This window comes from Emys orbicularis, chromosome 18, assembly GCF_028017835.1.
Source record: "Emys orbicularis isolate rEmyOrb1 chromosome 18, rEmyOrb1.hap1, whole genome shotgun sequence".
NCBI lineage: Eukaryota > Metazoa > Chordata > Testudines > Emydidae > Emys > Emys orbicularis.
In genome coordinates this window covers 25387717-25411869 of record NC_088700.1, presented here as the reverse complement: position 1 = coordinate 25411869, position 24153 = coordinate 25387717, and the positions used below count along the sequence as shown (strand labels likewise).

Below are 24153 nucleotides of genomic sequence, written 5' to 3'. Positions count from 1 at the left end.
TGCATGAGGATGGGGAATCCCAAAGGGCTCAGAGAGTCACACCGACCCAGTGCCCCAATGCTCTGGGGGTTCCTGCTTGATTTAGAGAGCGGAAGTGAGAGGCAATGTTCGGACTGTGGGGGGAGGGGAAGTGATGGGGAAGTGGGAGTGGGGGTGGAAAACACTGGCCTAGAAATGCCAGGCTGTGAAGCTCCTGTGACATGCAGCCTGAGAAGTGGGAAGAAGGGGGTGTCTGCCAGCAGATTGAGAGCGAAGGGTCCCCTGGAGAATCCTAGAGAGAGCCAGTGCTTTGGAGAGCTGAGGGTAGCTCGTTCAAGCCCACCTGGGGCTGTTAGCCTCACAAGACCCATCATATGGAGCTGGTCACTCTGCCCAGAAGGGCCTAAGACACTAAAAACAAAGCTATGAGCAGACGAATAGGAAGGCGATTGGGAAGTTCTCTGGCTTGTGGTACCTGCCAGGGTTGGTGCTGGGGTTAAAGATGTGACCGATCCCAGCCGGGGTCCTTCATCTTGCAGGTCGCCATGGGAAGCAGTCCCAAGGCAGTTGCTGTTGGGTGTCTCCTGGCAGTCATTGTTGTTTCTGGCATCATTGCTCTCATCCTGGCGGTTGTGGGTGTGAAGGATGTTTATCTGCCTCCAGGCACCAAGGTAGGAGCTGTGGCTGTAGCTCAGGTATCCAGCCAATGCCCCATCAAGAGTTAAGCTCAGGCCTTTACAGGAGGTTTGAGCATGTTTGGGCACGTCAGTGAGGTGGGGGCGATGCCTGTACACAGCCCCATAGCCCGACGTGGCTAGTACTTTGGGCACGAGCGCCTGGTTTACAGGAGACAAAATCTTCCTATTGTCAAGCACCGACAGAGGCTTCCCTGCTAGCTCACGCACCAGGGGCTTGTGGTTTCAGAGCCAGCCAGACATATTGGCTTTTATCCCCGATGCTGCTCCTTGGGGGGTCTTTACACAGCTGCTACTGGCTAGTCTCTGCCCCTGGCCTCTGAACTTCCACTGCCTGCCAGTCCCCACCAGCTCCCTGTATTACCCTGCAAGGTGAAGCTGCGTCCCAGCTACCCCCTCCATGCTGCCTCCCTGGGGACAGTTGGGAAATCCCCAAAGCCTGTCTGTAGCGGCAAGTGCTCTCTGACCCCATGTCCCTTTCCGGCTCCCCCTTCAGTATGGGATGGTGTTTGACGCCGGCTCCTCGCACACGGCTCTCTACATCTACCAATGGCCAGCGAATAAGGAGAATGGCACCGGCATCGTCAGCCAGGCTGAGGCCTGCACCGTGCCAGGTCAGTGTGGTCAGATGTTTCTCTGTTTCTCCTCCCTGAGCTCCCCCCTTATGCTTTGTGCTGGGCGTACTGCAGAATGGGAGAGCTGGCTTGGAAGAAAAGCCTTGATTGGTTGCTGAGCTCTGTCTGTGACACTGGAGGAGCCATCTTTATTGGGGGAGCAACCTAGAGCAAAGGGAAGACTTTACCCACAGGTTATTTGCATACACACAGACCCAGCATTAAGCAGGGCAGCATGACAGTCGCTTAGCTGGATATCCTGGCTTTACATGGGGCTGGATTATCAGTGAATGAGTTTGCTGGTTCTCAGTCCCAGCCCCCTCAATGTTTGTCCATATCCCAAAATCACTGTTCAGCTTTGACACAATGGTCAGTCTGGGCACGAGAGGCCCAGGGCTGGGCTAGCAGGGGGGCTGCAGATCGGGGTTGAGGGGCATTTGCACAGCTGTGGGGGGGAGGGGACCCAGAAGTGAACCAGCAGGGCAGCTGAGGGTCAGAACTGAGGTGCACTAGCAGAGCTGAGTGAGGACCCAGAGGTTGCTGCTAGTCAGGGCTGAGATGTGTAAGCAGAGCTGGGTGAGGCAAGACTGGGTCAGAGAGGTGTATTGCAGCACAGGGCTGAGCCATAGGCGCCGACTCTGTGGGTGCTGCGGGGCTAGAGAACCCATCGGGAAAAATTGGTGGGTGTCCCCGCCCCAGCTCACCTCCGCTCCGCCTCCTCCCCTAAGTGCGCCGTGTCCCCACTTCTCCCCCTAGCTCCCGGTGCTTGCCACCGCCAAACAGCTGTTTCGCCATGGCAAGCGCTGGGAGGGAGGGGGGAGGAGGGGGAACGTGGTGCGCTCCCGGAAGAGGCGGGGCCGGGGCGGGGATTTGGGGAAGGAGTCCAATAGGGGCAGGGAGGGGGCGGAGTTGGGGTGGGGACTTTGGGGAAGGGGTTGGAATGGGTGCAGGGCAGGAGGGGGTGGGGCGGGGCCAGGGTCGAGCACCCACCGGTGCTGGGAAAAGTTGGCGCCTATGGGCTGAGGGGTGGCAGCACAGGGACCAGTGGGAAGCTTAGCACTAAGCTTGTCTTTAACACTTTAACAGCATTAAAAGAGAACCCTTGGGGTGGGCAGAGCAGCACGGGGAGTGTTAGCCCAGCACTCCTGGGGTAACTGACTAGCTGAAATCAGTATGGACCATGCCCAGTGCATGTGGGAGCCTAGAATGAAGCACAGGCAAGCACTGCTGGTATCACATAGATTCCTCTGCTTTAGAGCTCTGGATAAAAGACAAGGCTCCGAGGCCACAGGGAACCAAGTTATTGGTTAAGTGAGCTCAAACCAAAGGTCCTGTGGCTGTGAGTGAGCTTGAACTAGTGGAACTGTTGGTCCATTGGAATCTGGGGAAGATAAATATTGACATACCCATTCCAGCTCCAGTCTCGACCAGTGGGAGGGGCTGAGCTAATCTCATCGAGATGAAATCCCAGAAATACAATCTCAAAACAGAATGAAGAACGAGGAGTCCTTGTGGCACCTTAGAGACTAACAAATTTATTTGAGCATAAGCTTTCATGGGCTACAGCCCACTTCTTCAGATGCATGGAGTGGAAAATACAGTAGGAAGATGTATATATATATACATGTTCTCTGTATGTATATATATATATATATATGTATGTGTATATATATCTATATCTATATCTCTTCCTACTGTATTTTCCACTGCATGCATCCGATGAAGTGGGTTTTAGCCCACGAAAGCTTATGCTGAAATAAATGTGTTAGTCTCTAAGGTGCCACAAGGACTCCTCGTTGTTTTTGCTGATACAGACTAGCACGGCTGCTACTCTGAAAACAGAATGAGATTTTAATTGAGGCAAACAAACAGCCACGCCACATCCATCATGAACACAACTATTCGTGCCCCTGTGTATATTTACTCTGTACATTCTTCCCTGCAAAGCTAACACCTGCCTTTCTCCTCCTTATATAAACAAGGAGACACCCCAACACAGGGCCGCCCAGAGGATTCAGGGGGCCTGTGGTCTTCGACGGTGGGGGGCCCCCGCCGCCGAATTGCCGCCGAAGACCCGGAGCGGAAGAAGCTCCAGGGGCCCGGGCCCCACGAGAGTTTTCCATGAAGGAACCCGCTCCAGGGCCCCCAAAAAACTCTCGTGGGGGCTCCTGCGGGGCCCAGGGACTGGGGCAAATTGCCCCACTTGCCCCCCTCCGGGCAGCCCTGCCCCAACAAGTGGTTTCATTTACCAGAGCCAGATGGCAATGCAGCCAATTGCACAGATCATGTGCAGGTTTAATGAGCGTGATAATCACTCCTAGCTTTACCCTCTCCTCCAAGGTGAGGAGCTCTGCCTTGTGCTCTTTTTGGCTACCTGACGTCTTTTCAGGTGCTGTGACCTGCAGCCCGATCAGCTCTGAAAACTGCCTCAGCAAGAACATTCCTGGGGAAGAGTGGTACCAGCCCAGAGCTTCACCAGCCAATGGGAGAGCTTGTTGGGACACATTTAGTCCTGGTGTCACCATTAGATAATGCTTCTGCCTTGGATACCTCAGAGCTGGATTCAGCTCTGTAACTGGATGGGACAAGGCTGTTGCTTCCTGTTCAGCTCCATTTGGTAGCTCCATTGTGCTGAACAATCCAATATTTGCAGGGTCTGACCCTCGCTGTGAGCTCTCCAGCCCCGGGGTACCAGGCCAGGCAGTGCTGGATTAGCCATTGGGACAACATGGCCCATGCCCAGGGACCCCACCCAATTGGGGTCCCCCAGAAAAATGAGTGCCTCCATGCCCCAACCCACCCACCCAGTGCTCCTGCAGGGGAGTGGGGTCGGGGCACGGGGGCTTGCCCCACTCTGCCTGCCCTCCCAGAACTCTTGCCTGGGAGTGGGGGAAGCCCCCGCACCCCGCCCCAGCTCCCCGGCAGGAGTGCCGAGGGAAGCGGGAAGGAGTGTGTGGACTGCAGGCGGAAGGGGTGGGGAAGGGCCCCCACTTGATCTGGCCCAGGGCCCCACACCCCTAATCCGCCTCTGAGACCAGGCCCTGGCAGCATTGCCAGTCCCTGTCTTAGGGGCCTGGCTGAGTTCAGGCTCTCACTGGGATGCTTTATTCCAGGACCTGGGATCTCCAGTTATGCTGAAAACCCTGCTAATGCCGGAGCCAGCCTGAGGGCCTGTCTGGACAAGGCCATGACGATCATCCCTGCGGAGCAACAGAGAGAAACGCCCACCTACCTCGGCGCTACTGCAGGCATGCGGCTGCTGAGGTACCGGGAGTGACTGTGAGGAGGGCAGCTCCGCACAGGGAAAAGCCGGTTCCCACCACACACAGGCCTGTGCTCTAGAGACCATAATAAATACACGCCAATCAGTGCAATGGAGCTGGGAATGGGGGAGAGGCACTGGGAACTCCCACTGTCCATGCAGGGTGGTTCTGGCAGAGGCCCCACCAATGGGGCAACCAGCAGCTGAAGGAGAGGAGAGTGGGGGATCAACAACTAGAAGGGGAGGGTATGGCAGTGGCCGTGAGGTAGGAGGTGGCCATTATTGCTAGCTGATAGATTAACCATTCACCTCTTTATCCATGTACACACCAACACTGCTCAGTGGAGATGGTTAGGGCATCCCTGATCCCTCCATTCTCAGTGACACATGATTGATTGATCTTCCAGACCCTCCCCTTGTCCTCCTGAGAAGAGACATGTAACCAGATATCAGAGGGGTAGCCGTGTTAGTCTGAATCTGTAAAAAGCAACAGAGGGTCCTGTGGCACCTTTAAGACTAACAGAAGTTTTGGGAGCATAAGCTTTCGTGGGTAAGAACCTCACTTCTTGCATCTGAAGAAGTGAGGTTCTTACCCACGAAAGCTTATGCTCCCAATACTTCTGTTAGTCTTAAAGGTGCCACAGGACCCTCTGTTGCTCGTAACCAGATAGAGGAGGGTTCTCACCCTTCTCCTGAGCATCCCTGACACTTTGCAATAGACATTAATGTCAGTATCCCTTGAAACCACAATGGAGTGCTGTATGCTAGGGGCAACTCTTCCTCCACTGCAGCCACCATGCGTGCTGTGCTGTGTCTGCCAGGGGCCCAGTGGAATCTCTCCCCTCCCCATTCGCAGGGAGCAGAACAGCACAAAAGCTGACCTGGTCTTTGCAGAGGTCTCCAAGACCATCCGGCAGTACCCTGTAGATTTCCGTGGCGCTCGGATCCTCACTGGGAATGAGGAAGGATCCTTTGGCTGGATCACAATCAACTACCTGCTGGAGACGCTCGTCAAGGTTAGTGCCTGGGCAGAGGGGGAAGGAAAGGGAGTGACCTTGGCTGGCTGGGCTGCTCCTTTTCTGTGGAAAACGGGTTGGACGAGGAGTCAACATGGCAGGTCGTCTCAGCCCAGCTCATTTCCCAGATGTGCTCCCTTCTCTGGCTTGTCCCGTCTTGGCTCCAGCTGGGAATTCCCACACCACATGAGAATCCAGGGCTCTGGAAGCTGGCTTCCTGACATCCCTGGCATGGGAGCAAACCTCTCACAAAGGAAGCTGGCATTTCATTTGGTAGGAGGGCTCTGGTATCTTTCCACAACAGGGAAACCTTCAAATGGCTATAGCTGCAGTCAGCATTGCATCCATGGGGTGCTTGGACTCAGGGAGGCCCTGTCCTGTGCCAAGCCATGGCATTTGCATGCAACAGAAGGCCTTATTCAGATAACTGGAGGAAGGTAATGCCTCCCCCTTGGCCCAATGCAGTAGTGAAGGTTTGCTCTTTACTTACATCTGTGTTGACGTTTGTAACAAACTCATGCAATTTGTTTTCCTTTTCAACTTAAAACCCAGAGGTGCTTTTCCTCTCAGTCAGTTTTGGAACCTTACAGATTTTGGAACATAATATATCTACTCCTATAGGGTGCCTTTGCTGCTGCTATCACCTACAAAGAAACCACGCAAAGAGGCCTATGAAGGTGCTTTCATATAGCCAGATTTTCAGCTGGCGTAAATCATTTTAGCTCTTTGCAGTCAGTGGATCTAGGCTGATGTACAGCAAGAGGAGCTGGCCTGCAGCTGAGGATCTAGCCCTGTGTACCTTGGCTGGGCATTGAGATCAATGCCCTGCCACTGAAGGTATGGCTAGATAGGGACATGGGAATCCAGGAGGCCATCGCAAAGTTTACTTTACATGCAAAATCTTTAGTAAGTGATTATAACTTGGATTTTCTTCAGCCTGAATTAATCCTTAGTGTTTGGTGGGGGCAGTTCTCCTTTGCAGGGAAATGGATACGGCCTCAGTCAGCTGAGGTTCTGGGAGCTCTGGATCTTGGAGGAGCCTCAACCCAAATAACCTTCCAGCCCAGTGGTACCATTGAGGACAACAGCACTGAAGTCTTCTTCCGGCTGTATGGGACCAACTACTCCATTTATACCCACAGCTACCTCTGTTACGGGCGAGACCAGGCCTTGAAGATGCTGCTGGTAGCCCTAAGGAAGGTATAAATAATTATAGTACGAGGCACTAGCATTTTCCCCTTCACTTTCTGTAGGTCACTATCTTATAGTCAACCCCAATAGACCTGCTCAACAATTTTCAATCAAAAAGAAATTTGGATGAAAAATGTCTTTTTGATCAAATGGAACATAAGTGAAAAAAATAGTTTTTTGTCAGAAAATTGGAGGCTTTCCTTTAAAAAAACACGAAAACTGATTTCCCCCCTCAGTTTTTAGCTGCTACAAACTGAAAAAAAACATCAGTTTGGGGAATTTGGGTTTTTTTCATTCAAATCTGAAAAATATTCATTTTCACTGAACTTTTTCACAGGACAAAAATTGATCCCCAGTCTCTTCTCTACCCCAAAGGAGTCCTTCTCCAGTCAGGCCCATGTGACACCTTGCTTCCTGCTTCTGGGCAGTAAGTCAGCTGAACCATGATTGGTAGCAGAGAATAGCTGAAGTGCCAGAAGTCTCCAAGGGAGGTGCACACTTGACAACTGCCAAACCTCCAGGTGCCCCTGTGAAATGCCCCTGCTCTGCTGCTCAACTGTCTGGACAGAGCAGAGTGACACACACATGCCATGTGGCTAACTACAGCCGCTGTGTCCCCGCAGCGCACACCTGCTGCACTGCTTCCAATGCAATAATAAATGCATGCCGGCCGCACAACAGGCGCAGGGCAGGGACAAGAGCAGAAGAGTGCAGAACCCTCCATTAAATGTTTAAAAAGTTGCAGGCTGGCATGTACTGAATCTGGATGAATCAGACAATAGGTGACTAACATGTAGTGGCCTTGCCCTGCTGTTATTTGTGGCTCACTTTATTCCTTGGCCCACCAGCTTATCCATGAAAATGTATTCATGAAAACGTCCAGCAGCTTCTCAAACTTTAGCCTCAACAATTATTTGTCTGGAATTTATGCCAGACACAGTGTTTGTGAGTCACATTTTCTTATTTACCTGTTTTCAAGTTTGTCATCCAGTCAGGGAGTTCCCTTCTCCCTCCACCACACCCCACTCACTGTTGTTGTCCTTGGTCAGTGAAGATCCAGAGTTCAGAGGTGCATCTGTGTGCATTCACGTCCCACACTGGTGGGGAGGAGGGGGGAAGGCCCCTTGCTCTCTCCACTGTCCAGGCACTCATTCTGGCATCAGCCACTCCGCTGGTCACCCACCACCACCTGAATCTGCACCCTCTGGGATGTCTTGAAGGCCACTACAGGTTTTTAAGGTCAGGCTTGACAAAGCCCTGGCTGGGATGATTTAGTTGGGGATTGGTCCTGCTTTATGCAGGGGGTTGGACTAGATGACCTCCTGAAGTCCCTTCCAACCCTGATATTCTATGATTCTATGACCACTTAATACAGCTCTCAGTGTTTTCAGCTGTTAGTGGGGGGGGCCTCATTGCTAGTGCAGACTGGGCAGTCACTTGCATCAGAGACATTGTCCCAAAGCAGGTATAATCCTTAGACCTGGTTATTAGTGACTTCAGCTCTGTTGGTCTGCAGCAAGACTCTCAGTTGTATCTTAATAAGGTCTGTTATTACACCAGAGAGAGGAAAAACCAAATGGTGTCTGAGACTCTTAGACAGCACCTACACCACCAGACACTTGTCCCCACCCTCTTTCAACTCCCCTGGGTTTTGGCACCCTTGCCTAGCGAGTGCAATTTAGTTGAGGGTACACCCCTCAATTGGGGCATGCCAAGCACAGTTCTGCCCCCCCTCTTGATTCATACAACAAGGATAACAACCCCATGGGTGGTAGGTGAACCACGGGCTTGGGGAGGCTAGTCCCCAGCCGGCCTGCTCCTTCTGCCTGGGGCCCCATCCATCCCACCCCTCTTCCCCTGCTGGAGCCCTGGTGGGCGGGCAGGCAGCATTGCCCCCAGCCCGAGCCCCAGAGCAGCAGGCAGGCAGCTGATCGCGGTCCCCAGCGCAGCAGGTGGGCAGCGCCCCTCCCCCGGAGCGCCGGGAGGGCGGGCAGCATGGCCCCCATCCCTGGGTGGGCGGGTGGCGCAAGCACCAGCTCCAGCCACCCAGAGTCCCTGGCTGCAGGCCAGCCCCCACTAGCCCCAGCCCGGGGCCAGGGCACCGGAGCCTTCCCAAAAGTGTGGGGGGGGGCCAAGGGCCCCTGCCCGAGGTGGAGGCGAAGGCAGGCAGCCCCTGCCCTTGTCCCAGGCTCCACACCCAGGGCAGGTGGAGGAACCCAGGCTCTCCTCAGCTGCCCTCACAGCTCTCCCCAACCCGGCTCCGGCTGGAGGAGGCAGGGGAGGGGGGGCTTGGAGCCACAGCCTGGCCATGATAAGAGTTGGGCAGGCTGCTGCGGGGAGCCGCAGTGGACCCTCTACCTGCCTGTGGTGAGGGGGCTGGAGCAGTCCCCAGCCCATGTCCCCGCCCCCAAGGCTCCCCGCCCACCCGGGGAAGGAGGAGGGTCCATGACTCCACGTCTCCTCACAGATGCCCACATGGCTCTTATCATGGCTGGGCTGCAGCTCCAAGGCCCCACCTAGGGTGACCAGACAGCAAATGTGAAAAATCAGGACGGGGGTGGGGGGCAATAGGAGCCTATATAAGAAAAAGACCCAAAAATCGGGACTGTCCCTATAAAATCGGGACATCTGGTCACCCTAGCCCCACCCCCCTGGCCGGAGCCAGGTCAGGGAGAGCCACATGGGTAGCTGAGGGAGCCGGCGTGGAGTCGCGGACACCCCTCCACCCCCGCCCCAGGCAACCAGGGACACGGGCAGGTGGAGGGTCTGCCGCGGCTCCCCAGAGCTGCCCTGGCTCCCCAGCCGGGCTCCACGCTGGCCTAGCTGGGAGGTGGGGCCGCGGGGGGAAGAGGAGGGGAAGGGGGCAGGGTCTGTCCCAGCGAAAAGTGGATGGGCCAGACGACAGTGGGAGGGCTATGGCCCCCTGACCCCCCTGGTTCCGGTGCCACTGGCCCGGGCCCCACAGCAGAGAATGACGGGGAAACAGGAGGGGTCCTGGGGGTGGAGTGTGGTCGGGGCCATGCAGGCAGTTTGGCTAGGCTGAGCCTTCCCCTGCCTTTGATACCTGCCGCCCATGAACAACCCTTTATTACCCCTGCCTCCAATAACAAAGTGACTTGTGATCCAACACCAGCCCAAAGTGATCATTTGGGCAAAGCAGTCCCAGCCTGTGGTGGCACAGAGTGGGTGTGGGTGTGTCTGGGCAAACAAGGTTGGTTCATGAAGTCTTCTTCCAACTCATCCCTAGATGTCAGGCTAGAGCTCATGCAGACCCTGTGTACATCAACAAATGGGTAACCAAATTATAAATGGCTCTGACCTGCCAGAGAAGAGTGAGAAAATCCTTGAGAACATCAGAAGATTGTCAAGTTGGGTGGACAGGGACTCTTTGCCAACTGCTTTTCTTTAGCGCATAGAGCAGACAAAATAAAGACTTTATCTGAGAAACTGAGCAAGTACTAGAGAAAAGCCCCAGTGAGGCAGGGTTTCCCTGTTGAAGCGAGAGATGGTTTCCCTTCTTTCTCCTAAGCCCTGGAAACTCCCAGAAATCACTGACGAGGGTGTGACTCATAGTTACGTGGTTTATTACTCCATCTTCCCCCCACCCCTCTTGCTGGCTAGTCCTTGGACTTGACACTGTGCTAACAATCTGCAGCAGCACCCAGGGAGATCAATAGGGGTGGATCCTATAGCCCAGTCAGCTACACAACAGTTCTCTCTCTGCCTTGGGATTTGTATTAACCCTTGGCATGCCACAATAGCTGCACCATGCAGCCAGCAATGGGGGAGCTGTATAGGCCGCGGCAATGTGGTGGTGGATTTTCCACCTGTACTCTGGAGGACGGCAGCCCACCATGTGTCACCTTTCTACTCCTGAAGTCCTTCCCCTGACAGCCTGGCACCACCCACGTGTTTCAGGTGGAAGCAGCGAGAAGCCATGGATGTTACTGTACATCTTCCCCTGAAACTCCCCAACCTGGGCAGTGCTCTGGTACCAGAGAGACTGTCCCGTGCTCCGCCAGGCTCTGGCACCCAGGGCTGTGTCCTGCGCAGGGCACGTGAGAAGGGCTGTGCAGAGACAGCCACACAAAAAGTGGCAAGCAGGGGAGCCCAGTCCTGGTGCTGGGCTGAGTGAGGCCTAAGGGGGAGGTCTGCCAGGCAGGGCCTCAGGATGAGGCTGGTGCTTCGGTTCACTCTTCTTACCTTGCATAAGGGAGCTGGTGTGCAAGGGGGTAACTCAGCACTGCTCAGTGCACAGGCGACAGCTAGAGGTAGCTGGCTTGAGTTCATTCATACCCGTTGTACTGAAGTACGACAGCCCTGAGCCCTCTTGTGTTCCATGTGAAGCTATGCAGGGTCAAGACCCTGGGATTTGGGTCCTGATGTCTCACAGACAGCTGTGAGGTTGGCTCCCAAAGAGGCATGACCTTGGATGTGCTGGGGATGGACAAACCAGGAGGAGGATTGGGGAGTGGAGATGAAGGCCAACCCTCAGTTTGGCCTGGGTGTGTTGGGGCTGCAGAGCTCCGGGAGGAGCATGTGACAAAAGCAGAGTAGGGTGAGGTGCCGAAGGGGCATTGACTTCCTCGCCATCATGTGTGTGTCATCTCTGAGGCCAGGCAGGGCCTCAGAGACACTAGTTGGGGAGATGGTCAGATACCCAGAGTGGGGTTTGCATGGGCTTTGTGACCCACCCTATAGCATTCTATACCAGGATAGGGTTTGCAGTCTCAAATACAATGGGATGGATAAGAAAACCCATAGGACAGTTCTTGTTTTCTTCTAAATCCTATAGGACTTTCCTATAAGGGTTTAGCTGCCACTCTTTCAGAAGCGCCAAGCTGGAGGGGATGAGGGAGAGGTGGGGAGGGGACGGGTTTGGCTGCTATCCCTAGCCTGAGCGCTGCTAATGGGTTCCCCTCTCTCTAGGAGAACCTCACCTCTCAGCAGATCTTCCACCCGTGCTACCCTAGGGGATATGAGGAGAACATCACTGCCGCTGCCCTGTATGACAGTCCCTGCGTCCCGGCACCAGCTGCACATGACCCCAGCCAGATCCTCACGGTGCGGGGGACAGGAGCCCCAGCGGAGTGCAGGAATGCCGTCCAGAAACTCTTCAACTTCACAGCCTGTGGGGCCAACAGGACGTGCGGGTTCAACGGGGTCTACCAGCCGCCAGAGCATGGGCAGTTCTTCGTAAGGGAGCCTTCCCTTCTCTTCTAGCTGGCTACCACACTGATGGGAGTCACACTCTAATGCCTGGTCACAACGGGGGGGAGGGCTAGCTCAGTGGCTTGAGCATTGGCCTGTTAAACCCAGGGTTATGAGTTCAATCCCTGAGGGGGCCACTTAGGGATCTGGGGCAAAAATCTGTCTGGGATTGGTCCTGCTTTGAGCAGGGGGTTGGACTAGATGACTCCTGAGGTCCCTTCCAACCCTGATATCCTATGATCCTATGAACAGGACTGTGGAGATAGATAAGGCAACAGCTAAACTGGAGGGAAGCTGTATCACTGTGTGCGCATAACCCCCAGCTAAACTTGACCTGGGATAAATGCCAAGATCCCCATTAGGAACCATGATGCTATGGAGGAGATGTTTGAAAATCTGCTGGGCCTATGTGCCAGGACTGTTCTTCCCCAGAGGGGAAGACGGGTCACAAGCAGAGTGAAACAAACTTGCCCCATCCCAGCTCTGTGTGCCATTCATGGCTGTTAATGTAATAACGCTGCCTTCCAGCAGAATCCTCCCGGGGGTCACTTCTGTGATCTGTCTGCCCTGGGAAACACTCCTGCCACTGAAGGGCCCCAAGGGAGTTGTGTCATTAGCATGACTTACGGGGGCTATGCACTGCCAACCACAGCCGAGGAATGAGGGGCACTTTCAAAGCAGCCCTTAGTACAGAACACGTGCAGCTGCCCCAATTTTGTGCTAGAGCCAAGGCCAATCTGCACATGCATGTTTGAAGCTTACCATGTTGTATCACATCTCCATGTGTGATCATAAGGGCCTCCAGAGGCGCTCTGCGCATGGATTTGAATACACATGTAATTGTTATTGGGTTCGTTCTTGTCACTGCATCTCCATAGCGCCCATAACACTCTGGAGTATGGTGTGGGAGCATTTTTCGTTTCCGTGTGTATTCAGTCACAATTCTGTTAGTTTTCTTTTTCCAAGTAAACAACAACAGAAACAAAAACAAAGGAAATTCCATGCTAAGCAAAGAGGATTATTGCCACTTTGTGCTTAGACCTGGTCAGGGAATAGATATTAAAGTCTATTAACTTATTTGAAACAAAATCTTGCAATCTTCCCTGAAATCCACACCTCAGCCCCTCTGTTCTTAGGCCAGCTCTGGCTGTAAATCAAATTGTGAGAATTTAAATGTATTAAAAAAAAAAAAAACCCACTCAGGCAATTTGATGGTATAGTTTAGCCCAAGATGCAGCTCGGGCACACTGGCATGGGTAGGAGGAGGAAAGTTTCAATGTTGGCTGCCCAGGCTGTATCCACTCTATGGCTACAAAAGAATTTCAGTCTTTTGCACTGTCGATCTCAGACTACATTCACAAATGCAAAAATAATTCAGCTGTGATATAGCCCTTCACCTTAACCATGCCCAGACTGCAAAAGCATTAACTTTGCTTTGCACCTACAAACACAGAATTTGTATGCATCTTAACATGTGGTACTGTAGATTACATACTGATGCCAGTTGAGACCACAATGACATTGCTGGGAGACTTTCCATTGACTACTGTAAGCATTGGTTCAGGTCTCTAGTGCCCAGTCCTGAGATCTACTCTTGGTTCCGCTGTTGACTATCATTGTCACCTAGGCCAAGTCACTTCACCTCACTGTGCTTCAATTTCCTCATTTGTGAAATGGTGCTAATAATGCTGGCCTGCCTCAGACGGGGAGTGAGGAGAAATTCATTACTGCCATGAAGCACTTTGGGGTTCTCCTTGGATGAAGAGTTCTCCAGAAGGGAAAGCTAATTATTGTTGTTATGCTCCTTTGCAGTGTCTTCTGAAAGGAGACAGGTTTAATCTCTCCTCTTCTTGCACAGGCCTTTTCTGGATTTTACTACACATTTTATTTTCTGAACCTGACTAACGGACAGCCCCTGAGTGCCGTCAATGCCACCATCTGGGGCTTCTGCACTAAAGGCTGGAAGGAGGTGAGATTCTTGTTGGTAGCAGCCGAGAGCTCAGCATGTGTTTGCCTATTATCCTGTGAAGCCCCAGAGTTGCATGACAAGCCTCAAAGCAGAGGAGCTCTGAAGGCCCATTAGCAGGTGGGAATCACACTCCTCACATTCTGGCAGAAAGGCTTGTCCTAGCAGTGTGCAGGGACTGATAGGTTAGGAAGTGGGAGGGGAAGGAGCCGTGCAGGGCTCTCAGATCTGAACTGCAAAAAGTGTCAGGCCCTTTGCATCTCAGCTTCAGTGTAAAACTACTGGCCAAGTCCCAGCACACTGCTAAAAAGGTTCTTGGGTCTGGGCTTCTTGCCCCAGCTGTGGTTTCTGCACCAGTAACGGGGCTGCTGGCTAAGCAATGGAGACAGACACTTTGGCTGTTTCATAGAACTGTATCCTGCTTGTTCCCCTTTGTTCCACCACTGGAGAAGCTGGGCTTTTTGCAGGGCCCTTGCTAACTGCTATCTGCATTGTCTGTCCCAATGGCTCTCCCAGCTGCAGGCCAGCTTCCCACAGGAGGAGAGTCACAGGCGCCTACACAATTACTGCCCCTCGGCCTTTTACATCCTGACACTGCTACACGAGGGCTACAAATTTGACGAGCAAATGTGGAGCAACATCCATTTCCGCCAAAAGGTAAAGAGCCATTGTCGGTCCGGCTTGTGCAGCCAGCTGGCAGCGACTGCCACTCCTCCCAGGGTCGCTGTCTCCAATCTTGGCCACAGTTATCACTACACAGTGTGAGAATTGTGCCCACTAACAGGGCTGGCCTTACCATGAGGTGAACTGAGGCGGTCGCCTCAGGTGCCAGACTGTGGGGGGGCACCACTAGGACCCAGAGTGTAGAAAATTGTGTCTGCTGCTGGTGCATATGTATTCTCTCTGCTCTAGATGCACAGAGATGGTGGAGTGGTGTGCTGGAGGAAGGAGGGCAAAAGAGACATAACAGGCAGGCAGGAGAAAAGGTGAGAGGGAATAACAGAAAGCAGCAGGAGCTGCAGGGAGAGAGAGGAGGAGGAGCCTCTTATGTACCTCTCTAGCACCTCCAGGAGCCTGGACTGATTAACACCAGCTTCTCAGGGAGCTTCCTGTTTCCTGCTGCTTCCCTGAACCCACTTGAGGAGAACAGGCAGTCAACTGAAGTACTAGGAGCCAGTTAGGCCCTTAAGATGCTGATATCTTCCCTCACTCAGGCCCTGCTACCAGCCTGCTTATTTGTCCCCTTCAACTGAGTGTTGAGAGCCACTATATCTGGCACAGAACAGCAGTCATGAGTGAAAGAAGAAAACGCCCCTCTGGGGCAGCATTCAGAAAAAGAAAGAAAGCAAAGGAAGCTTTTCTATCTAAACAGGAAGGAGCTCTCCTGAGATACATAGACACAAATGTTCACGGGGAGCCTTCCGGCCACAGTGAGGATGTGAGTGGTAAGGAGATGCCTGATCTTCCAGTTAGTCAGAGTGCAGGTGACCTGGCAGCTACTGCAGCATCCATAGCTCCATCTCAAATGGATGTAACCATGCACATTCCTGAAGAAAAGAATAGATCAGAGAAGAGTGTGGTGGAGGCGCAAGAAACAGCTGCTGCTGAGTTTAGTTCCTTAAGTCTAGATGATCCAGGACTGTGGACTGACTTGAGCAGTAGCCTGAGGGACTTCCTTGTACTGCGTGCAGGGGTAAAAGTAACTTACAGGACTTACCGGTACTGCCGGAGTCCTGAGGGGGCGTGGCCTCATCCGGAAGAGCTCTGGCAGCCAGAGCTGCGGGCGGGGCTTTAAAGGGCTCTGGGCTCCCCGCAGCCGCGGGAGCTCCGAGCCCTTTAAATCCTGGCCCCAGCCCGGCCGCCGGAGCTGCGGGCGGGATTTAAAGGGCTCTGGGCTCCCCAGCGGGCACTTCAGATCAGCTGTATGTGCCAAACAATGGAAACTTCCTTACAATTGTGGAGCTGATGGCTGAGTTTGATGCTGTACTCTAGGAGCATCTAAGAAGATAATTTTTAATGAATCTGTAAACTCGGGGGTGGTACCGTTGGACTGGAAAATAGCTAATGTGGTTCCTATTTTCAAGAAGGGGAAAAAAAGTGACCCGGGTAACTACAGGCCTGTTAGTTTAAAATCTGTAGTATGCAAGGTCTTGGAAAAAATTTTGAAGGAGAAAGTAGTTAAGGACCTTGAGGTGAATGGCAATTGGGACAAATTACAACATGGGTTTACGAAAGGCAGATCGTGCCAAACCAACCTGATCTCCTTCTTTGAGAAAGTAACAGACCTTCTAGATAAAGGAAATGCGGTGAATCTAATATACCTCGATTTTAGTAAAGCGTTTGATACTGTACCGCATGAGGAATTATTGGTTAAATTGGAAAAAATGGGGATCGATATGAAAATCCAGAGGTGGATAAAGAACTGGTTAAAGGGTAGACTGCAGCGGGTAGTACTGAAAGGTGAACTGTCAGGTTGGAGGGAGGTCACCAGTGGGGTTCCTCAAGGTTCGGTTTTGGGTCCAATTTTATTTAATCTATTTATTACTGACCTCGGAACCGAATGTAGGAGTGGGCTGATAAAGTTTGCGGATGACACAAAGTTGGGAGGTATTGCCAATTCGGAGAAGGATCGGGATATTCTGCAGGGAGACTTGGATGACCTTGTAAATTGGAGTAATAATAATAGGATGAGATTTAATAGTGAGAAGTGTAAGGTGATGCATTTAGGGATGACTAACAAGAATTTTAGTTATAAGCTGGGGATGCATAGGTTGGAAGTGACGGAGGAGGAGAAGGACCTCGGAGTCCTGGTTGATCGCAGGATGACTATGAGTCGGCAATGTGACGTGGCTGTGAAAAAAGCTAATGCGATCTTGGGATGCATTAGGCGAGGTATTTCTAGTAGGGACAAGGAGGTGCTGCTTCCGTTATACAAGGCGCTGGTGAGACCTCATTTGGAGTACTGTGTGCAGTTCTGGTCTCCTATGTTTAAAAAGGATGAACTCAAACTGGAACGGGTACAGAGAAGGGCCACTAGGATGATCCGAGGAATGGAAAACCTTTCCTATGAAAGGAGACTCGAGGAGCTCGGTTTGTTTAGCCTAACCAAAAGAAGGCTGAGGGGCGATATGATTGCTCTCTTTAAATATATCAGAGGGATAAATACCAGGGAGGGAGAGGAATTATTTCAGCTCAGTACTAATGTGGACACGAGAACAAATGGATATAAACTGGCCGTGGGGAAGTTTAGGCTTGGAATTAGACGAAGGTTTCTAACCGTCAGAGGGGTGAAATTTTGGAACAGCCTTCCAAGGGAAACGGTGGGGGCAAAAGACCTCCCTGGCTTCAAGATTAGGTTAGATAAGTTCAGGAGGGAATGGTTTGATGGGATAACGTGATTTTAGTCAATTAGGCAATAACGTGCCATCGCTGGTAAAATGAGGGTCCGGCTGGAGATTCTTGCCTGTATGCTCGGGGTTCTACTGATCACCATATTTGGGGTCGGGAAGGAATTTTCCTCCAGGATAGACTGGCAGAGGCCCTGGAGGTTTTTCGCCTTCCTCCGCAGCATAGGGCAGGGGTCGCAAGCTGGAGGATTCTCTGCGACTTGAAGTCTTTAAATCACGATCTGGAGACTTCAACAGCTGAGTTAAGGGAAAGTGGGTGGGTCAGCCTTTGTGGCCTGCATCATGCGGGAGGTCAGACTAGATGACCATAATGGTCCCTTCTGACCTTAAAGTCTATGAGTCTATGAGTCTATGAGTAAGAGTCACCACCCAAGAAATGTACACACACCACTACCTTGGAAAAACAATTCAAAATGAGATCATACAGTTACTGGCAACAAAAGTCAAACAGAAGATTGTGGCAGATCTGAAGTCAGCAAGATATTATTCTGTTATTCTGGACTACACACCTGACATCAGCCATACGGAACAAATGACTTTAATGGTGCATTTTGTAACAACAACAGAACCTAGTGAAAATGTCCCTGCAATGGTGACTGTCAGAGAGCATTTTCTATAATTTATTGACATTGATGATACTACAGCACACTTGGTATGACAAATGTGCTTCTTAAAAAGCTGGAAGATACAGGAATTGTGATAGCTGACAGGGCTACGATAATGGTGCCAACATGAGAGGAAAGAACAGAGGAGTGCAGACACGGATCCGAGAGTTAAACCCTTGAGCTTTTTTTGTCCCATGCAGTTCTCATTCATTGGTGGTCAGTGATGCAGCATCAGCTTCTAGTGAGGCTGCTGAATTGTTTAATGTAATTCAAAGCATCTCTGTATTTTTCTAATCTCTGCATCATAGAATCATAGAATCATAGAATATCAGGGTTGGAAGGGACCTCAAGAGGTCATCTAGTCCAACCCCCTGCTCAAAGCAGGACCAATTCCCAACTAAATCATCCCAGCCAGGGCTTTGTCAAGCCGGGCCTTAAAAACCTCCAAGGAAGGAGACTCCACCACCTCCCTAGGTAACGCATTCCAGTGCTTCACCACCCTCCTAGTGAAATAGTGTTTCCTAATATCCAACCTGGACCTCCCCCACTGCAACTTGAGACCATTGCTCCTTGTTCTGTCATCTGCCACCACTGAGAACAGCCGAGCTCCATCCTCTTTGGAACCCCCCTTCAGGTAGTTGAAGGCTGCTATCAAATCCCCCCTCATTCTTCTCTTCTGGAGACTAAACAATCCCAGTTCCCTCAGCCTCTCCTCATAATTCATGTGCTCCAGACCCCTAATCATTTTTGTTGCCCTCCGCTGGACTCTTTCCAATTTTTCCACATCCTTCTTGTAGTGTGGGGCCCAAAATTGGACACAGTATTCCAGATGAGGCCTCACCAATGTCGAATAAAGGGGAACGATCACGTCCCTCGATCTGCTGGCAATGCCCCTACTTATACAGCCCAAAATGCCGTTAGCCTTCTTGGCAACAAGAGCACACTGTTGACTCATATCCAGCTTCTCGTCCACTGTGACCCCTAGGTCCTTTTCTGCAGAACTGCTACCTAGCCATTCGGTCCCTAGTCTGTAGCAGTGCATGGGATTCTTCCGTCCTAAGTGCAGGACTCTGCACTTATCCTTGTTGAACCTCATCAGGTTTTTTTTGGCCCAATCCTCTAATTTGTCTAGGTCCCTCTGTATCCGATCCCTACCCTCTAGTGTATCTACCACGCCTCCTAGTTTAGTGTCATCTGCAAACTTGCTGAGAGTGCAGTCCACACCATCCTCCAGATCATTAATAAAGATATTAAACAAAACCGGCCCCAGGACCGACCCTTGGGGCACTCCGCTTGAAACCGGCTGCCAACTAGACATGGAGCCATTGATCACTACCCGTTGAGCCCGACGATCTAGCCAGCTTTCTATCCACCTTACAGTCCATTCATCCAGCCCATATTTCTTTAACTTGGCGGCAAGAATACTGTGGGAGACTGTATCAACTCATCAATGGCAAATTTTGAAGCAACATCTGGGAACATCCTCTCTGACACTGAAACCACTGAGTGCCACACGATGGGAAAGTCGAGTGGAGGTGATAAAGCCTATCAAACACCAAATTGGGAAGATAGATGATGCCACAGTTGCCATTATGGAGGATAATGCTATGACAGGAACTGTTTGTAGGAGAACAGTGGCAGAGGGAAATGGAATCTCCAGAAACATACATAACTTCACATTTCTGTGTGGCTTAGTGTTGTGGCATGACATACTGTTTGAAATAAATGTTGTAAGCAAGAGACTCCAAGGTGTTGACCTTGATATATCTGGAGCAATGGAACAACTGGACAAAGCAAAGTCATACCTACAGTCTTACCAGTCAGATGAGGGATTTCAAAACGTTCTGAAGAGTGCACAGAAATTGGCAGAGGAACTTCACACTGAAGCTATTTTCCCACCCAATCAAGAATACAAGAGTCACCGAAGAAGACGACATTTTGATTACGAGGCATGGGATAATCCCATAAGAGACCCCAAACAACAATTCAAAGTTGAATTCTTTAACCAGGTGCTAGATTGTGCAATACAGTCAGTTGAAGAACGTTTCATGCAGCTCAAGGAACACAGCAGTATACTTGGGATGTTGTATGATATTCAAAAACTCCTCACTATACCTGAAGAAGACCTATACCAGCAATGCAGGGCACTAGAGACAGTGTTGACACATGATGACATGCACGATATTGATGCGAGTGATTTAGGTGATGAACTGAAAGCCCTTTCAAGATACATTTCAGCAGGATCAACTCCAAAGGCTGTTCTGGAATATATGTGCACAAATAAGTTGACCACACTCTTTTCAAATGCTTTTGTTGCTCTGCGCATACTTCTAACACTTCCTGTAACAGTTGCCAGTGGAGAACGCAGCTTCTCCAAGCTGAAGTTAATAAAAACACATCTATGCTCCACAATGACACAGGAGAGGCTGGTCGGCCTTGCAACCATCTCAATAGAGCATGAGCTGGCCCAGACTGTGGACCTTCAGGAAGCAGTTCAAATCTTTGCAGCCAAGAAGGCACGGAAAGCACCACTTTGATTATTCAAACAGATAAAAATGCCAGTGTTTACTATGCAGACAAGAAGTTACATTTGCTGTTCAGGTGTTTGAAAGTTAAGTGTTACTTAAAATTTTTGAAAAAGGCATTTTAAGTTGTTAGTTCTCCTTTATTGGGGTAGGTAGCAGAGCAGTACTATGAGAGGCGTAGAACAGGAAGAAGGCAGAATTGAGACCTTTCATCCCGCCTCAGGTGCCAAAATGTTGTGGGCCGGCCCTGCCCACTAATGCAAATGACTATTCACCTGCCCCTAGTAACTAAGAATCTGACCTGCTGAGTTCTGAGTGCCCTCGACTCCGACTGGTTTGCCTGGGAATCAAGGGCACTCGGCATCACACCAAAGGTGGCTGCACTTAGCACGACTGAGCCCTGAAGAGGCTTGATTCCGGCTACATCCTTCCTCCTGTCTGTGAGAGGAAGAGCAGATCTTCGGTGGTAGCAGGCTATGGTGTGCTGTCATGGAAAGTTCTGCACTAGTGGCCACATGGCTTCACCACACATTCCCTAGAGACCACAGGGCCAAATTCTTTTTTCCTTTACACTGGCATAAATCCAAATGAACCTCATTGACTTCAGTGGAGTCAGATAGGTTTCACAGCAGGCTTCTGTCACAGCTGGCTGAGGTAGTCCAGAGGTCACAGGGACATTGTGCGGGGGATGGAAGTGTGGAGAATGATGGCAGATTTGTAAGGGGAAAATAAAACTAAATCATCCATCAGAGGTGTCACTGCAGGGGCAAGGTCTGCTTCTGAATCGTTGCAATGGCTCCAGTCCCAAAGAAGTGTCACTGCTTGTGACCCCAAAGGCCCTGGGCCACAATGCTAATGAGGGCTGGCCTTTAATGGCCAGTTTGGGGTACAGAATCCAAGAATGGGGCAGCAGGAGGGACGCTGGGAGGGCTGCATTGGGGGACACTAGCAATGAATGTCTGTGTAGGGCTGAATCGGCCCTGTGAGAGGAGCATTGAGGTGAAAGTAAGCCGGTCTGGTCCGGTACGGCGTACCGGCAAGAGCCAGTACGCTGTGCCGGACCGGACCGGCTTCCCCAGGCTGGTGATTTAAAGGGCCCGGGGCTCCCTGCAGCGGCCGGAGCCCCGGGCCCTTTGTCTCCCAAGCCCCGCTGCCAGAGCCCTGGGGTAGCGGTGGCAGGGCTCCAGTGGTGATTTAAAGGGCAGGGAGCCCCGGGCCCTTTAAATCACTGCCGGAGCCCTGCTGCTGCTATCCTGGGGCTCCGGCAGCGGGGCTCAGGCGGTGCTTTAAAGGGCCTGGGGCTACCCGCAGTGGCCAGAGCCCCTGGCCCTTTAAATCACTGCCGGAGCCCCAGGGCTCCCAGCCGCCTCTGCAGCTGGTAGCTCCAGGGGTGATTTAAAGGCCCTGGGGCTCCCAGCCGCAGCCGGAGCCCCTGGGCCTTTAAATCTTGATTTAAAGAGCCCTGGTATTTAAAGGCCCCATTTCTTCTGGTTGAGGCCACACCTCTTCTGGTTGAGGCCACACCCCCTGTGCAGGACTCCGGTGTACCGGTAAGTCCTTTAAGTTACTTTCACCCCTGGAGGAGCACCACTTCTACTGCCCCTGTAGGAGCTGGGGGGATCAGAAGGGGATGCCAGGCTCCTGGTGTGCTGGCTCCTGCTGGCTGCATTTGCATAGCACAGTGACCTCGGGCAGAACCATGGTAACGGCACTCCTGCATGGGGATACATCTTTGATGCACATGGCTTCAGAGAAGCCAAGCTCCAGCTAACCAGGCCAGACTGTATTGGTCTCAGGGACCAGAACCTGCAGAGAGAGGCACAAGAATTTCTCCCCCACAAGCTCTGGAGGCAGCAGGGGCTCCGGGCGCCAAATACTTTGCCAGCACATTAACATGCTCGCTTGCTCTTTCCCCAGGCTGCGAATACAGACATCGGCTGGACCTTGGGCTACATGCTGAACCTCACCAACCTGATCCCGGCGGAAGCCCCCGAACAAGTAAAAGGGCAGCAGCGCGGGCTCTGGGCAGCCGCCATCTTCTTTATTGTCCTGACCGCTGCAGTGGCACTGATGGCCATTCTCGTCCTGTGCCTCTGGAATCCCACTTAGCAGCCCGAGTAATGGACGGAGAGCCCCTCTCACCAACCCAGGAAAGGGGAAGTGGCACAAATGATGGCAAGTGTTGGGAGGACTTCAAAGCACTCGCCATCTCTTCAGGATACCTGCCTGGTTCCTCTCAGTGAACACCTCCCTCCAAAGAAGGCCAAGGGGGGATCTGATCAGCGTTTAGAACTATCTCCCGGGGGAAGAGCTCTGATCAGAGAAGTCTCTTTAACTGAGCAGACAAAGGATGACTGAGAGCCAATGGCTGGAAGCTGAACTAGACCAATTCGGACTAGAAATAAGGCATTTTTTTAAAATAGGGAGAGTAACTAACTGCCTAAATATATGGGGGAGTTTCCCATCGCGTGACGTCTTTCAGTCGAGACTGGCTGTCTTTCTAGACATGCTCTAGCTCACTTAGAAGCCATGGGTACAGTGCCGGAGTCCAGGAGTGTGGCTGGACGGCCTGTGTTACACAGGAGGTCAGGCTGGATGATGCTAATGCGCCCTCTGACGCTCACTGCTGGATCGGAGACAGATTCTTGCAGCAGCAGCAGGAGGGCCAGCCACACATGTAGGCACGGATCCTGAGTGCGAGGAAGGCGTGTGCTCTGGCAGATCAGGATGGGGCCCTGTACCTTTAAGTCATGTAGCCTGTTAGCCCTTTGGTGCCCAGAATGATGCCTGCAGGTGTGTGGCAGCACTCTGGCGAGAAGACGGCAGCCTTCTCAGTGCCCTCTCCCCCCCCCCCCCCCGCACGCTGTGGCATCAACTGTTCCTGCCTCCTTTGTTTTCTTTGTGCGTGTTAGGCAGTACCTTCCCAGACCTGCAGAAGAGCTCTGTGCAGCTCAAAAGCTTGTCTCTCGCACCAACAGCAGTTGGGGCAGGAAATATCTTTCATTGGATCACCTTGTCTCTCAGGATCGAAGTCAGTTATTTTAGAAATATTTATTGGAATTTCACAGAAGAGAAAATAATGAGCAGCTGATCTGAACACTGCAAAGGCTGCTTCCACTGGCCCTGTATGTATAGATTTGATTTAAATAAAACCCTCCACCCCACCCCAAAACCTCAGCTCTAGGCACACTGACACCTCTTCACAAAAACACTCCCTCCAACAGCATCACAGGCTCCTACCCAACTAAACCAACTCCAAGGGACCATCCAGGAATTCCCAGCAACAGAGAGCGTCGCCCCACCCCAGCCAGCCACCCCCTCAGCCCTCATGAGGAGTGGTTTTTACAGCACCCCCTAAAAGTTAATGAATTCAGGCTCTTTTGGTCTAAGGGGAGGAACAAGAGCCAAACAAGGAGCCCTCCTGCTGGCAACTTCCTCTTCCAGGCTGCAGCTCACGTGCCTGGGCTAGCCATGGCTGTGGCAGCAGGGCATGGGCCAGGCAGTGCAAGGGGCTGAGTGACCTTACAAAGGGTATGCTAGGTACAGGCTGTGAGTGACCTCAGAGAGGCTGTGCCTGCCAGTGGCCCTGGGGGTGGGTAAGGGTTTGAGGCAGCATACAGTGGCCTGGACCAAGGAAAGGCCCTGCAGCAGGGCCGGCTCCAGGCACCAGCCCAGCAAGCAG

The 24153-nt window shown here is 52.0% G+C and overlaps 1 protein-coding gene across 1 annotated transcript; it reads left to right on the top strand.

The window, feature by feature from the left end:
• Positions 1-524: 524 nt before the first annotated feature.
• ENTPD8 (ectonucleoside triphosphate diphosphohydrolase 8) lies at positions 525-22580 on the top strand. The gene is made up of 9 exons (XM_065418830.1): positions 525-650; positions 1171-1288; positions 4402-4552; positions 5407-5566; positions 6536-6766; positions 11687-11953; positions 13827-13937; positions 14451-14591; positions 22389-22580. Exons 1-9 carry the CDS (start codon positions 525-527, stop codon positions 22578-22580), a joined length of 1497 nt encoding a protein of 498 aa, XP_065274902.1.
• The last annotated feature ends 1573 nt before the right edge of the window (positions 22581-24153 follow it).

Excerpts from the sequence above, each read along its gene's own strand:
- ENTPD8 (XM_065418830.1), top strand. The coding sequence starts at position 525 with ATGGGAAGCAGTCCCAAGGCAGTTGCTGTTGGGTGTCTCCTGGCAGTC. Across the intron at positions 1,289-4,401 it reads TGAGGCCTGCACCGTGCCAG|GACCTGGGATCTCCAGTTAT; the intron begins GTCAGTGTGGTC and ends GCTTTATTCCAG. Across the intron at positions 6,767-11,686 it reads TGCTGGTAGCCCTAAGGAAG|GAGAACCTCACCTCTCAGCA; the intron begins GTATAAATAATT and ends CCCTCTCTCTAG.